This window comes from Hesperophylax consimilis, chromosome 31 (assembly GCF_061612785.1).
Source record: "Hesperophylax consimilis isolate HC1 chromosome 31, BYU_Hcon_1.0, whole genome shotgun sequence".
Classification (NCBI taxonomy): domain Eukaryota; kingdom Metazoa; phylum Arthropoda; class Insecta; order Trichoptera; family Limnephilidae; genus Hesperophylax; species Hesperophylax consimilis.
This window is the reverse complement of record NC_142866.1, coordinates 5,010,070-5,027,143: the sequence shown is the minus strand read 5'-3', so window position 1 is coordinate 5,027,143 and position 17,074 is coordinate 5,010,070. Positions and strand designations below refer to the sequence as shown.

General features: G+C 33.3%; 1 protein-coding gene across 4 annotated transcripts in view; it reads left to right on the top strand.

Annotated features, from left to right (window-relative positions):
* The window catches only part of MESK2 (misexpression suppressor of KSR 2), a 292,886-nt gene that overhangs the window by 122,004 nt on the left and 153,808 nt on the right, over positions 1-17,074 (top strand). Inside the window, exons 1-3 of one of the 4 annotated variants that reach the window (XM_089649911.1) lie at positions 4,901-5,028; positions 9,436-9,651; positions 15,352-15,438. The exons of 2 other annotated variants lie outside the window; for them this stretch is intronic. In XM_089649911.1, the coding sequence (XP_089506037.1) occupies positions 9,437-9,651; positions 15,352-15,438 (302 nt within the window). In that variant the 5' untranslated portion in view covers positions 4,901-5,028; position 9,436. Of the gene's footprint in view, positions 1-4,879; positions 5,029-9,435; positions 9,652-15,351; positions 15,439-17,074 lie in introns of those variants that run through there. One more of the 4 variants, XM_089649912.1, reaches the window with a different exon arrangement.

Below are 17,074 nucleotides of genomic sequence, written 5' to 3'. Positions count from 1 at the left end.
GAATAATTCAAAGGTTACACAGGAAAGAAAGTAGCGGAAGATAATAAAAGCAAGAAGAGAACAAGGTCTACAAAATATATCTTCTATGGTCGCTTGCCCCGCCATACTGGCACCCCAGATCGCGAGAGCGGGTCGCGAAACCTGAGTGCTGACAACCTGCTCGCTCACTTATACTCGCTTAGCCAGATCGACACCCGGCACCCAGGTCAATGAGTGGGTCCTGACAAAAAATAACCCGCTCGCTCTTTGGTGGCTCGTAAGCGGGTGTCAATGAGCGGATTATTCAAAATCCACCCCGGACTATTTTCCAATCTATTTTTTTTAAATTTGGTAATGCCATGCATCAAAAATGTATTACTGTCCTCAGTTCAGTGAGCCCCGCTATTGCAAATCAAATCATGTGTTTGGCAAACTTATTTGATCATTCAATTCTTGATATTGGAGGAAATAAAATTTACCAACATTTAAATGGTTATTTACATTTTAAGTATTAAAATAATAGGTTTTTAATTGTAATCATTTGTTATTCTTAACAGGTTTAGCTAAAAAAGATCTTATACTGGATGCATTTGAAATAAGTACTATTAAATTTTTTTTCAAAATAATCACTGTTAAATGTGATCAATGTTAGGGAAAGGTCAGACAGACATCTTTTACAGTTCCATAAATTTCTGATTATGTTTTGATGGTATCTTTGTGTTTTTATAGTTGTAAGTTATTGTCAATATTAACCCGTAGTGTCATGGGTCGGTAAGCAATTGATATAATCCAAATGCTGATATAACGTTAAATTACCTTACTACAACCAGAGATGTGCAAAATGGGTACCCAAAACCATTTGAAATGCAAAATGGAAATGGGTCAAAACTTTTCCATTTGAAAACGCAAAATGCAAAATGGTTTTTAGAAATGCATTTCAAATGCAAAATGCAAAATACCTATTTTCAAAATGCATTGAAAATGCAAAATGGTTTCTCAGGTCAAACAATTAAAATGATTAAAGAATTTTGTAATTTAATAATGGACATCAATGTAGAACAAACATATTACATGATGGTAAATCCAAAAAAACCACGACTACAGATTATGAAACCACAAAAAATTTTCACGGGACTAATGTTGCCAACGTAAAAACATCGAAACTGCTATCTAACATTTAATATTACAGCGTCATGGCCCCATGTTCAGTATTTTTTGTAATGGTATCACTCAATTGCCAGGGCTCCTACCAGGGAGCAACTTGACAAATGGAAATTATCTCTCGTAGCGAGGTTGAGGACCAACTGATATTTGGGGCTTATGAAAAAAAGATGAGTGGAGATAGTAGGAAGAATGTTGCAAAAAAGCATTTAAAATGGAAAATGCATTGAGAAAAGCATTTAAAATGCAAAATGGAAAATATCCATTTTGCATTTCCATTTGAAATGGATTTATTTGAAATAAAGCACATCTCTGACTACAACGAATTTAATTTTCTGTGCAAGGTCTTACAGCACTTCGTTTTTGTCGATTACTTACCTGCCTGTGGGACGACGGGCTTAGAAATATCAATTTCATATTTTTATATATCCTTCAGTTTTTTAATCGCAATCTTTTTTGCTTCAGACGGTAATCTTTGATCAAAAATATCATATAACAGCATCATATTTTTTATGTCTAAGTGATATTATTATATTATATCTGATATGACTTAAAATGTGTTGACAAATATATTATCTTGCAAATTCATGCTGACTTCTTTACTTTCACAGAAAACATATTTCTCTTCTGTGGCCTATGAGCTTGTCCGTCTTTTTCATTAAATGACAGCCCTGACAACTCAGTTTCTTCTTTTAATAACAGAAATTTTGGAACTTGCTGAGCATACAAAAGCAAGAGAATTGAGAACTAGAAAAAGGTTATATTGAATATCATTCCGCCCAAAATCAGGGCCGACCCTATGATAATATTAATACAGCGCCCTTGATTTTTTTAGCAATAGGCTCACGTTTGGCTCAGAGTTGGCCCTGCTCAAACTTATCCTAATCAAATAATAACGAAATTCAGTTATAAGCAGTGCAGATCTCTCAAAAATAATTAATAAAATGACAATGGTGATTAATAATGAAAATGTGTTCCAATGGAATTTTTAGAATTTTAGAAAATTTGCATGACGAAACCAAAAGAATATAGAAAAGTTTGATGGACTTGGATATTACACCCATGAACTATTATTGAAATAAGACTAAGATTTTCTTATAATAATAATTGTAATTAAAATATCGAAGTTCGTTCAATGTTATTGTTATTATTATGCCGTCAGTGTCAGTCAGTGCTGTCAAAATTATAAGCCTTACAATATTTTGTCTATGGATGCACTCGACATATTATGGCAGTTAAGCAATGCGAATTGCTAACCACTTAACGCAGGGTTTTTTTAAGTACTCACCTGTTATGAAAAAAGTATGTAACAGGCCCGAATTTTCAATTTCTTTTTGCTTAAGAAATATATTTATGTATAAATATATAATTATAAAAGCCCTTTTTGGGCTTTTACATAGGATATGTAATAAAATTTACACAGTACCATACATATCTGAACTGCCTGTTATAAAATAATTCTAAAAATGATTAAGTGGTTAGCAATGATGTTAAATGGCAAATTTATTGGAAGAAAAATACATAAGATAAAATAATCACTACTTTTGGAATAAATTAACAAATATCTATGCTCGACTGTTACATAAAATAATACACGATGTCCGTAAACTTGTAGTATTAATGGGAAATTGGTGAATCCAAACTGTTAAGAATAGAAGTAAATATTATTGTTTGCAGAGTGCATACAAAATTATTAATTTTCGATGTAGTATTGTTTACTGCAAAATGAATGCTTACTGTATTGGTGAAAGGTTTAAAGAAATAATAATTGGGTTGGCGCTCCGTTGGCAAAACTAAACTGAAACTGATTGGCAACTGCCAGTTGCAAACTGGTTGGCAAACAAGCTTCTCTCACGGCGCAACTCAAGTTTAAGATTTCACTAATTTTCTAAGCTTGTTTAACCATAGGATGAAGAAGAAAACTTCAGCTTTCATTCATCTGGCACTGTGCAAAATTGTTTACAGAATCAATTGATGATGAAGACTCCGCTCTTTATTATTATTATCAACGGAGCCGGAATCGTCTAAAATTAAGATCTGGGGTTATCCAGTACAATCCATAATAACTTCAACACGATACAAATTATATTCCAGATCACAACATACAACCACCTTCACAATATCTTCAAAAAACTATTTTTTCATTTGGCAAAAACGGTTTGGGAGATCGTTTATCGTAATGTGCCATATTTATATAACCTAAAATTATGGAATAAGCTGTGATATGTAGGTTGATTAACTGGCTTTAAACCGCAGTAAGCAGTTTCATGTGTTCATATTAATACTTTGTGGAATGGTATGAATTGAATATATATATATGACACCCATCATTCCCGTGGTTAACTAAGAAATTATTAAGCTTTTCTTTATTCTTAGAAGCAGCACTTTCATAGTACTGGAATCATACAATGTATTTGTTCAATAATGAAAAAAAAATCTATATTAAAATCGCTGTTGAAAACTGGTTTTTGGTAAGTTTCACCGTGTGCGGACCGCCGTAGAAATAGAGATAGCAACTTGAGTTGCCAACTGTTTTTTTTTCAGTTGCCCCGTGAGCGAATGGACTTACATTATTGGAGACAGCGACCCTTTTCCGCGGCAAAAATCCTTTTGGCACCTATTAGTTAGTTCTAGCTCCTCGTTCACAAAGGCACAGATGAACAACAGATAAACTCTACTGTCACTTTCAGCTTTCAGACATACAGAAATAAACCCTGGTGTGCTCGTTGAACATTTACGCGTTACTGTATAATTATTGTAAAAGGAAATCGAAGAATGATTCAGTTCAAAAGAAAGTGCCCTTTATCAGCTACAATAATAGATCATCAATAACAAAAATAATTTTAAGTACATATATTAATATTATGAAATGACTTTATACTTTAGAGGCTGTCTAATGTAAACGCGATATGATGAACAAATACACTTTTGGGGTAAACGTTCACTACAAACAAACAAAAAAACACAATTCTTGGGTATAAAGCTCGGGACTACGTGTACTTGTCATGAAAATCAAAAGCCGTTATAATGCTGTGCTACATCTGTCACCTAAGGACTCGTGCTTGTATAAGTCCTTATGTCTTATTTTCTATTAAAGTTATATATATACATATATATTTGTGATACAAACAGTTTTAGAGAGAGATAGAGAGATAAAGAGCGATACTTTCTCTGTGAATTTAAGTAATTCTTAAAGCTGACTGATTTTGTAACTAACATGATATTATACTTCCCGAAGGACATTATATTTTAAATGATGTTCAAATGTTGAAAAACTGTTATTTTTTTAAATTTATCTTTATAATATTGTGAAGATTTTAATGAATATTTTATGATTCGTAAAATAAAAGATTTCTTTATATTCTTAATTTTTTTCACTTAATTATTCGATTTATCTTTTGATAAATAAATAAATAAATAAATAAATAATAAATAAATCTAAGAGAGTCAAACATGTATAAACATCGTGACGTCAATAGTTGCGCACTAGCATACCACACTGTTATTCCGCCACGGCCATGTTAAGTCGTTTTCACAATCGAGCGCAATCGGTAACGTTCGGATAAACTGCGAAGAACGTTTTGCCGCGCCAATGAGGATGCGAGAAAACCTATGGATATTTTGATTGTGGGGTTTTCATTGGCGCGTCGACCCGCGCATTTCAACCGATCTAGATCCAAAGTTTGATGCATAGATCGCGGCGGCGCCCGTCGCATTGTGTAGCGGGTTGAAATCTTGCGCGAACCACTGTTGGTCGGTTTTCAGTTATTCAGTCTTCAGTTGTGTTTCCCACCTTGCTCCAATATTACCTGTTCCGCGCGCCAACCAGCAAGTGCTTTGTGTCACCGACCGTTGTCAGAGTTTTAAGTGAACATAACAATCTGAAGGTAAGTCCACACGCACTATTATTATTATTATTATTGTAAGCATTTAGACAGTTTATTTTAAAAATCGCTCTTTTTTAGGTTAGTTATTTATACACTTTTGTTTCTTGCTCATGTAAGTATCTACTAAATACCGACATCATTTTTTGATACCGATTTAAAAATACCAAATACGCACATGTCACTCACAATACAGGTCCAAAAATAGATATTTTTAATATGTACAACATTACACAATATACTTACACATTATAGGTTAACAAATTATCTTTTTTTAAATTTGATACCTGATAACCTAGTACCTACTTTAAATTATTTTACTGTGATCGGTAACAAATTAATAATTTTGTGTATTCGTTTAATAAATATTACGTTATTTATTTAATAAATCGTATTGATTTAGCGGTGATTATTCGTTGTTATTATCGAATCAACACTAGAATGTCTATTATTTGTTGCACAATTAAAAATAACTACACTAGTTACAGACGTAAACAAATTACCGGAAAATTGGTGCTTAGTGTGTTTTTGGGAACAATCAGATTATAAACAATAATTACATTGTTTGAATGTTTTATATTGCCCAAGGTCGAATAACAGTAATTTGTTATCGTACAAATGAATAAAGATAATACTATAAATAAAAAATTAAAAAAGTGTACATATTTAATAATTTTTCAAGTTGAGTCATTTACCAACTCTTATATCGATGGTTGGAGCCCTATCGCTTCGATAAGGCACTAGAATGTTTGCCTATCGGCATTCTGGAAGGGTCACTTCCAAAAATGGGTGGCAAAAAAAAACTGTTACATCCTTTTTGGTTAGAATTTAAATTCAATATCCATTATTACTATTCGGTTATCAAATTAATTACTTTACAATATTATGATACAATTGTAAAGTTATTTATTAAGTTGAAAACAAGTTTTCATTCAGTCATAATAATCTCATTAGGTTCAGTTATAGCTCATATTTTTGAAATCACTAAGTTAGTACCTATTTATAGTTTTTAATCGTGACTTTTATTAATTCGATGGTGAAATTGAATGCTGAAATAATAATGTCACAAAAGTTGCCAGTTATCACAACAGACACAAATTAAATGCAGTTTTGAATCATGATGTTTATTGAACCGATGACTGTTCGTTCGTTATACTGATAATATAATCGGTTAACCAGCATGATACGATAACCACAGCTTCGTTCTTTGATAAGCAAGGTAGAAAGTACCTCTATGGTTCTGCTAGCTACAGAGGTGACCGGATAAATCATCACAATGATAATTCATCACATATTTAAAAAGTTATATAAAGTCATGGAAAGTGATGTCATGAAAAAAACTTTATTAACTGGGTTAAGTAGGTTAGGTTAAAAAAATTTTTTTTCATCGTTTCTAATGACTTTATACAGGGTGGCGCAGATGGATCGGGTGGTTTTAAAATACTTGTGAAACTGTCAATTTTAAAGGTATTGGATTGAAATAAAGTGCAAAACGTGTAGTTACAATGAAAATTTATTAACAAAAAATTAGTAAAGTTAGTTTTTAAAAATTACATCCATCAAATGCCCTCCTTCTCGAGCGACGCATTCTTGGAGTCGGTCCTTAACGTTCCGCATTGCCCGCTCAAGCACATCACCAGGAATTAATGTGATTTCGTTGTGAATTGCTGCCTTCAACTCCTGAATGGTCCGGGGTTTGTTCATGTACACCCTTGCTTTTAAATAGCCCCATAAGAAGAAGTCACATACCGTGAGGTCCGGTGAATGAGGGGACGTACAGTCCACTTCAAAACCACCCATTGCCCCCCTCGTTTGTTTTTTGTTAATAAACTTCCATTGTAACTACACGTTTTGCACTTTATTTCAATCCAATACCTTTAAAATTGACAGTTTGATAAGTATTTTAAAACCACCCGATCCATCTGCGCCACCCTGTATCACGTGTGTTGAATTGTCACTGTGTTGAGTTATCATGGAACCGTTTTTTTATAGTTAAGTTTGACTTTAAGATTAAGATTTTGGGTTCTTTTAGCCAACATTTAAATAGGTTCCTAAGTACCCAGGAAGCGATAATTTGTTTATTTATCCATCTCGGCCGAGTCAAGGTTTTTTCGTTGTTTAATTTAAAGGTTTCCTACGACTTAGTCTTCAGATGCGTCATCGAAATATGAAACCTATGCCTAAATGTGACCTTTTATTTAATTAGCATAATATGTACCTAAGTCGCCCGGGAGACGATCAATATCAAATGTCAATGGTTACGCAAATTTACATCATTGATGCGATTGACAATAATTATTGATAATTCATCGTTACAGAGTCAATTGAAGCGATCGACATTAATTTGCAATTTCTCTTTTGCGGTGAATAAAATGGGTATTTTGATTGAGCACATTCAAGCCCTATTGACGCAGCGGAATTATCGCTTCGCTCTGCGATTGACAATCGTTCGTTCAATTGCTCTATCTATCGAGCCCCTTGGAATATAGTTTCATCGCCGAACTATTTTGCATTACGCATTACATTTGCGACTGTCCAGACTTACGGAATGTAAAATTACAATTTTTCACTGTATTCGTCCACAAAAGAAACCATATTGGCAAGTCGATTAAAGTTCCGTCAATCGAGAGTCATTGACAGTAAATTAAATTGATCGTCTCCGGGGCGCTTTACAATCCGATTTTATAGATACACATTAAAAAACGTTGACACATGACTTGCTATTTGGTATTTTGGTTGGTTTAAATCTTAATATGTACCATTATATAAATAATACAAGGCAGGTATTTCCTTATATTACCCTATTCCATGTAATGTTATGAGAAATGAAATTGTTGTTGTTTTTTTTTAAATTTGTACATAAGAATGTTGTAAAAAGAAATTGCTCTAATTTGACAGTTTGCATGAGCATGAATAATATTGAATTTTCAGGCCGGGGTCTAACCAAACCACCCCCGCGTTTTCTTCAGCACAATATTATTACATAATATACTTTAATTTTTTCATTTGTTATGTTAAGCTTATTTTGTACCTAGTCGAAGGGCGTTATCCACTGCGTTCCTTCTTGCCATACACAAATATGTCTTCCTTTCTTTAGGTTCCGCCTTATTATTGGATGTTATCACTAATCATTTGTCCTATAACTTGCTAAAGTGTTGAAGAATTCAACGGTTTTTCATTTACCATACACATGGTACGAGTCAGATAAGAAAACATGGTTCGATGGTAGCGTTTTATATAATTTCCAATTCATAAGCCAAGTCTCCTTCGAGAGTTCTTTCTGATCTGGTATTTACATTTATTTTTGTACCAATAATTCGATTTCAGTGCTGTAAATACATCATTATTTTAACAAATCAAAGAAATGTCAAGCCATTCGGTTCAGTTTGCCTTTAAATTTATTTATATAACAGATTAAATGGTTTCGGTGAGAATTCATGCAATAAATCTGCGCTTAGACATTATATTTTTAAATCAAACAAACATAATATATTTAACGTCAACCGTTTTCGCTTGGCTAAGCTTCATGAAAATTTATTATAATATATACATAATAACACAAAGTTATCTGTTATATATAGATAGTTAAAGAGAGAGGAGAGAGAATAAAGTTATCTTTTGTATTATATTTAGTCTCTCTCTTTATTTTTATCTATGCGTAACTTGCTAACTCTGCACTGAAAAAAATAAGTATTGCTAATTTATTAAGAATCTCTTCAAATTATTGGTATTTCGGTTAAAAACTGGATTGCAGGATGTTGTCTGATAAACTTTTAATAAATTCGTAATAATATCGGAAAATGTGTTCATTGCAACTGCGTTTGTCTTGATAATTATATACTGACGAAAAGATTTTTATGAACACATAATTCCGACATCGTGACAATGCATTGGTATTTTACTATGTATTATAAGTTTAACAGGAAACCTATCAATACATTCGTTAAGGGTCTGTAATCCCGGTTTTAACCTGATGACGAGTAATTTGAAGAGATTCCTAAATAATTAATTATATTTCTCCGTGTGTCTTAATATTCATCTTGATATAATTTTGTCTTATTATTTTGTAATTAAAATATGTTTTCATAAAGGGTCCAAGTGAAACAGATTTACGTTAAATAATAATAGATTTCGTGGTTTAGTACAAAGTGTTTGTTTGATTTAAGGAAAGTGTTCTGGTGGAAAAGCTTTTCTATGGATTGGGAATTTATGAAAGTTCTATCTTATAACCTGATGAATTATACCAATTTTCGTATTGCGAGTTTTTTAATCATAACATTGTGATGTGATTCCACCAAGGATTGGCAAATTTAAAGTAGGAGGCAGTAAGGTGGCAGGCAGGAAGGTAGCAGTCGATATTGCTCGTTGCTTGTTTCCACCGCCTATTTATTTTGTATTTCTGTTGCGTTGGCATGCCTGGCGGCTCGCTGGGAGGGTCTTACACGTCCCTGGAGCATGTGTACCGCGGGACCACGCTGCCGCACCCCAAGATGGGTGGCGGCGGCGTGCTGGACTCCATAAAGCGCGCCTTCTCCAATAGCGGGCTGTACCCCAACGGCGGTGGATCCGACCCGCTCATCGAGCCCTCCGACTCGGCGCTGGTCGACAGCGCAATCATTGTGCAAAGGTACGCCTCACCACCGGACAGTCACAAGTCACCAGCCATCGGCCACCTGCTGGTCAAACCAACATACTTACCGATATACCGGGAAGCAGCAACCACCAAGCACCGCCTATTAATTTAATTAACAGCGCAATCGTGCGGTCCTGTCGCTGAGGGCTCTTCTGTAACCAACCCCTATCTCTCTCTGTTGTGTACATGAGATAACAACATAAACGCATTTAAAACTCAAATAAAATAGCTTGATACAAAGCATGGGGAGAAAGATCTGAAATAAATAAAAAACCACACTAACACCAAATACAGACTGAAACAGAAAGCATTAAAATATTGCATAAAAATACAATCTCTCATGCTAATATGAAGTTCAAATAATCAAATCTTTATATTATGTAAATTAAATCCTCAGCACGGGAGATCCCAGTGAGGATATCATTATCGTTACAAAAAAGATAGTATTTTTGTTGTTGTTATTATTCTTAAAAAGGTTAGATTACAGCGGAGCTATCAGCGGTATGCCCTGAGTAATTGTGTGCGAATATCTAATGAATTCTCCCTAACGATGGCTTTGCAGTTATTATCATTAAGCTACGGTTGTAAAAAGGTTGTTATTGAATTGGTTACGGTGTTGTTTTTACAAATTTGCGTTAATTTCTAATGATTCCGCTTTAAAATGACTTTAATGCCAAAATTATTGCTTCGCTTTATTATTTATTTTCCCTTCAAAGAAGTCTGGGTTCATATTTCTTTGTTGCCAGGCGCTTCAGGAGAAATGTAATTATTTTTAATTGTGATGTCATCTGGGAACGGGGTATGATAAAGTTTGATAGATATCTCTGTGGAACATTTGGCCACGCGATAGTTTCCTGCGCGCTTGCCGCTTGGTGGCTGCTTCCCGGGGACCAGGTTTTATGTCAAATTAATGTTAATTTGATGGAAGACAACAGACTTACTACTACTGGTGAAGGGACATTGGCGGAACTAACTATATATTTATTTTTATGTCATTTGGTTCATTTCATCGGCCACCACCACGAATCAACGTGAAATCTTCGCTATATGAATACACAATAGACGTAAACTAAACTGTGTTCACCGATAAAAAAACAATGGAAATTATTCAATACTGTTCTCAATATTCATGCAATCTTAATTTTTATTTCCAAGTGCCTAGTATTTATTACGGCTCACTTTATTGGCGCTTTCAATGCAGAAACTACGTCATGTATTTGATTCAAGTAGGATGTTAGTGCAATACACAAAATACATTTGTTATAAGCATGCATAACGTGTACGTTCAGTGAAGACACAAGATTCTAATTTAATAATTTTTTTTTAAAATGATATCTTCTCAATGGACTGTAAATTAAATCAGAATTGTGTTTTTAAACAGTTCGATTATCTTTCTATAACTAGTAGTTCTCTGAACAGTGGACTGATTATTATAGTGTAGTATGTTGATTATTCCGATTTTCCGAAGTAAAAATGTACTATAAAATATAGCTATCATCTTGACATGATTGAACGGACACAAATAAATTTACAAACGGACGAAAAGCAAAGTGGTCGGTTAAAACAGGAAAAAAAGTCCTGTTTTGACTCGAACACTTAGCATTTTGACTGTCTGTAAATTGGTCTGTGTGTTCTGCGTTCGGTCAATCCTGTCAAGATGGTAGCCGTGTTTGATAATACATTTGTATTCCGCCAAGGCGTATGAGCGTTGCGACTGTTGCAGTTGTCAAGTCGGAGTAATCAACAGTGATATCTACTGTTCACGGAACTACAGGATTTTCCAATAAGAGGTGTTATTTTGAATAGTCCCCTATTTCGGTAGATGTTACTTTTGAGCTGTCATTTTTTGACATTTGTCAAGTAAAAATTACGCCATTAATAAAAATGGAACGATACACGCTTCAACAACGCATTGAAATTATTAAAATTCACTTGAGTGAATCAAATGCAAATCATCTTGAGTGATGAGGCCCATTTCTACCTCGGTAGCTTCGTCAACAAGCAAAATTGTCGCATCTGGGGCTCGGAAAACCAAAGAGTTATTGTTGAAAAGCCTCTATATCCTCAACGTGTGACTGTTTTGTGCGGTTTATGGTCCGACGGAGTCATTGGACCTTACTTTTTCGAAAATGAGGCTGTAGCAACAGTTACGGTGAATGGATTGCGCTATCGAGAGATAATTAATGATTTTTTATAGCCGGAATTGGATGGTATTGATGTGAACAACGTTTACTTTCAACAAATTGGCGCTACGTGCCACACAAGCAACGAAACCATTTATCTTTTACGATTGAATATCAAAATAACACCTCTTATTGGAAAACCCTGTACTAGTCTAAAAATACAAGAGGGCACTTTTATAAATTTATTTTACGAAATTTAAATCACACAAGTAAAATGCGTAGATATTATATAATATAAATTGGTAAAATCGGTGATAAGACGATACGAAACAGTTTGTTATCTGGTCGATGTCAGTGTTAGATTTGGAGTTATCATTGAATTGATTTTACTAATTATATTTAAGCACATTATCAATTTTTGACACACATTGTCAAAAATATTATTAATATTTTTATGAGTCACGTTTATTTAGTATCATAACGTGTCATTAAAACACTATACATTTAATAACAAATAGAATTGATATCAAATGAAAAAAGTATTGAATAAGTTCAAATACGTATTTTGTTAAATGTCTTCAAAACTGATAAAAATATTCTGTTTGTTTTGCAGACATTTTTGAACTTGCTAAGATTTATATATTTATCAAATTAGCGCACAGTGGATTCATATAACGAAAGATTCCTTTGGTTGTGAAGTTTAAACCATTGTGACTGACTAACAGGAAGGTATAAGCAGGTTTATCATTCTCCTCACACAAACAGCCATTAGTTTTGGATTCGCGGTACTACAAGGTAAAATAATAGTCATTATCATTATACTAACGTTAACAAAACAATATGCAAGTATTTTTAGCAATAGTAAAATTTCTTCTCCCTGCTATCATTGTTTACTTCCTTATTAAACTAAATTATTAACCAATACATCTCTTGTTACTAATTATAATTACTGTAATGTTGCTTATTTTATTACATATTTTTTAATGTCTAATAATATTATGTCATAATAACCTGATGTTTTTTTAGTAGCTGTATACTACAGTCCTAACCTTCATTTTTGTCATTTTTTTACTTGATTTCTTATGTATATATTATAATATGTAACAATTATTTTACAAGCAATAATTATTCGCCTGAAACACTCATCCACATTGAAAAATCCTGATAAAAGATACATGACGCCAACGGGACTCGAACCCGTGTCCCTTCGATTTCCGGTCGACAGCTCTGACCACTGAGCTATGGCGGCTTATCTCTTATCCGCGAAATAATTCAATATATACTAGTGTTTCATTCAACAATTACTGCTTGTTACATTTTTTCACCTGAAAATAACCAACTTTATTTTATATGAGAAAGGCATTGTAAGTGCTAACTCTCTCACTAGATGGCGTCGAGATAAAATTGTCTACATTTTTAGGTGAAATACGAGAACTTGTCAAATATTAATTATTATTTTTTTGGTAAACTAATGTTTAAGACAAGATTTTTTTTATTTATGCATAGCACAAAGGGTAACAATTATTTTACAAGCAATAATTATATCAGGCAATATTATATCAGGCAATAAGCAATATATATCAATTATATCAATATTATATCAATTATATCAATATTTTATCAGGAGATTTTTCAATGTGGATGAGTGTTTCAGGCGAATAATTATTGCTTGTAAAATAATTGTTACCCTTTGTGCTATGCATAAAAAAAATCTTGTCTTAAACATTAGTTTACCAAAAAAATAATAATAATTATTATTTGATTTTTTTGTTGATCCATTTTGCAGATATTTTATTTATTACGATGGATGAATTTCGAATATATTACATTACTTGTTTTGTCAATGGTTTTAAATATATGTTTCTGCAAACCATTCATTTATTTAATAGAAAATCTTTTCACTTACAGTTTAACATACAAAATACCAAAAAAGTTTAAAAATAAATAAAATTAAATGTACCTACGTATACCTATATTTTTTACTGCTCGCGATGTCATTCTATTTGGTGGTGAAACCAATTAATTCTTAAATTACATAAAAAAATATAATTTTTATAAAAAAAAAGATGATCATAATTTTTTTTGCCAAAAAAGTCTAAAAAATACGTATCTCTTTAAATATATTAATATTATTTTTTTACCTTATCCTTTTTTATGTATCCTTACTGCACCTTGGTTATATGGAATAACCTACATTTTCATGCATTACACTGGTAAATAAACTAACAGTCGAATCAGTCTACTCGTGGCGTTGACTCCTCACTCTGACTGCACTGGAGTGAGTGCCATATAACAAATAGTACTTTTGTAAACAGGGAAGGCGAGCCTATTTCCTCGTGCGCAAATTATCCCATCTACGTCTTATATGGGTGTATCGGCACGTACCCTACAAACTTTAACCAGCTATTCCTTAGCACATATGGAGTAAAAAATGTTATGGGCACTTTGCTGTCCGGTAGCATTTTTTTTCAATTAAAAACAAAAAAAATAATAATTTCCACACTACATCACTGTCATTGGCATTGCTTTTCGTGTTCAAAAGCTGTTATAAGCAAGTATGTCGAAGAGCGTCTTCGCTCTTTCGCACACACTAAATAATAATAGTTAAAAATGAGACGAATGGTGCCGTGCTATTTCGTTGTGTTGTGTAAAAGCGCGCCAATATAGGTACACACGTACATTATTCAACGGAATTCGAATAAAATATTTCCAGATGGGTTTTCAAACTTTGACAAAGGATAAAACAGTGGTGATATGTGGTGAAAATATGAATAAATAAAAACGTTACCGGACAGCAAAGTGCACATAAGATTTTTTACTCCAAATATGCTAAGGTATAGCTGGTTAAAGTTTGTCGGGTACGTGTCGATACACCCTGTATATATATGCCAAATATGGAACTTCATTCTGGAGGGGATATGTTCTCAGTAACACCCTTGTGTAAGATATGACTTGAAATGGCCCTTTGCTGTGTTAAGTGACCGGATTGGAATAACTAAGTCCTTTAAACCTCTTTTCACATCTCATACCCCATCTGCCTCACAACTCACTCAAATTGAGGATGTCCTAGTCCCACTGGCTCCAGGCAGTTGTGCGGTAATCGTGTTAAAAGATAATTCATAGTTTATGCAAGGCTATTATCAATTGCTAGCCAGAAACATGAAATTATTATATTAATCATATTAGCTTACAAAACACGAATAGCTCCATCCTGACTTATAAAGGCGTGCGACGCATGACCTAGACAAGTGCGAGCAATAGTTGAACATTAATGGAAAGACCCGAAGTATTATTACGGTCACAATTAATTTCGTGTGCCCCTTGCTAAGTGCGCGGTGTTTGAACAAGGCTAATTGCGTGTCAGCAAAAATTGTGTTCGTTTCACTTTGAAGCGCGTGTCCTAGGTTCGCTACCCCTGTAATAGTTTTTAAGAAGCATTTAATTGTTCTTTCACGGCCACCTCTAGACTGATTCGCCCGACTTACTAACAGCGTGTCGTGTACAGTAACAGTAGTGAGTCTCCCCAATAATGGCTAGCCCCCTAAACCTCGTAGTATTGCGTGTGTTGCAGACAGGGTGTTGCCATTCAGGGTGTTCCCAACGCAAACCGACCCGACAAGATGCCCACCACAGTAGCCGAAGAAGCCGCCCTTCTGGGGTAAGTACCTAACCATTGCACTGATTGCAGAAAAGATTTAAAAATTGTATAATGGCGTTATGTAGCGCAAAGAATAAAAAAAATTATGTTTGTTTTAATGAAAATAATGATTTTTTGTTTTATTTAGGTGTTCGTACAATTGATCAGAATCTTACCAATAATAATAATTATTATTCTCGCAATATGATACTTAAGTTGGTTTGTTTCACATTCTTCACATTTATTGAGTGTTAAATTAACAATCAGCACCATTTTGAATATTTTTTTACATTTAAGTGGTTCCTTTTAAACTCTTGATTCTTGGTCCTTTTTAGCTTTTGATCTAATTGTGATCAGTTAAAAAACATAATATCTGTCATATTGTTATGCTTGTCTGCTGTTCATTTTGTAAAAATAGCTGAAACAGACAAGGAATCGGCGTTATCCGGAACAGTTCAAATGTCAAAAAGGCAAAATTGTGCTGATCCGATATAATGGTTATCAAATATGACCGAATTTTGGAACACACTAACCTTAATTTTGTTATTTTTTTAAAATTGGGTAGTTTTTAAAATTATGTCTCTTAAACTTAAAATTTTCCAAATTAGAGCTCACCTTTTTGAGACCCGGCGCAGTTTCAAAAACAGTATCTTTTTCGTGAATAATTTATTCCTTAAGAGGAAGCTACAAGCCAAAAATGTGTGTATTCTTGGTATACCTTATATTGTAGGTAATAGGCATTAAAATCGCTTGACAAACGGAGTCTAGTAACGTTCTATTTCAAGCACAAAACTGGTATTTATTTAGTTTGTAAATAATTTTATGAGAAAGCGAAAAAGTTAATCAAGTGAAACTGTCACAGATAATCTTAGCTATAAAACTGTATTTTTTAAAGGTTGTTTCCTTTATGCGTTCATACATTTCTATTGAAAAAAAAATTTAGTAGTTTACATTTATATTTTTTATTTGTATTCTACTCTAGCGAAACGATAGAAAAACTTTTAATTTATCTAAAGCATATTTTTGGTATTTATAATATACACCAATTCGCTATAAAGATTAATCAAAATAGTGATTTAGCATTAAGCTTCTCCTTAAAATGTTGAAAATAAAACTCGCATTTTGTAAAGTTTGGTATAATACCCTATTTTATTTTACAATAAAATATCACGATTGCTCCTCTTACTGTTTTAACGATGATTCAATCTAATGGACATCTGTGGAGGTAATTTTAGTAACATTACATTGTAAAAAAATCTATATATAGATTTTATACAGTTTTTTTTTGCGTAAGTTCTTACTTTATACCCATTATTTTGAGTAAAAAAGAAAGATCACAGAATCATCAGTTGTTATTAATGCCACAAAATTATTGATGCCGAAAACTCAAGATTGCCAACATTTACATCAAAAGTCGGTCGAAAACCAAGATGGTACTCTGTCAGTGGGAACATATTCTTCACTTGACCCAAAAGTCGGTCGAAAAACAAAATGGTATTCTGTCGGTGGGAACATATTCTTCACTTGACCCAAAAGTCGGTCGAAAAACAAAATGGTATTCTGTCAGTGGAAACATATTCTCCACTTGACCCAAATTTATACGTTTGCTAATAATATAAGTACGACATCATCGTCAGATTTACCACTGCTACATCCG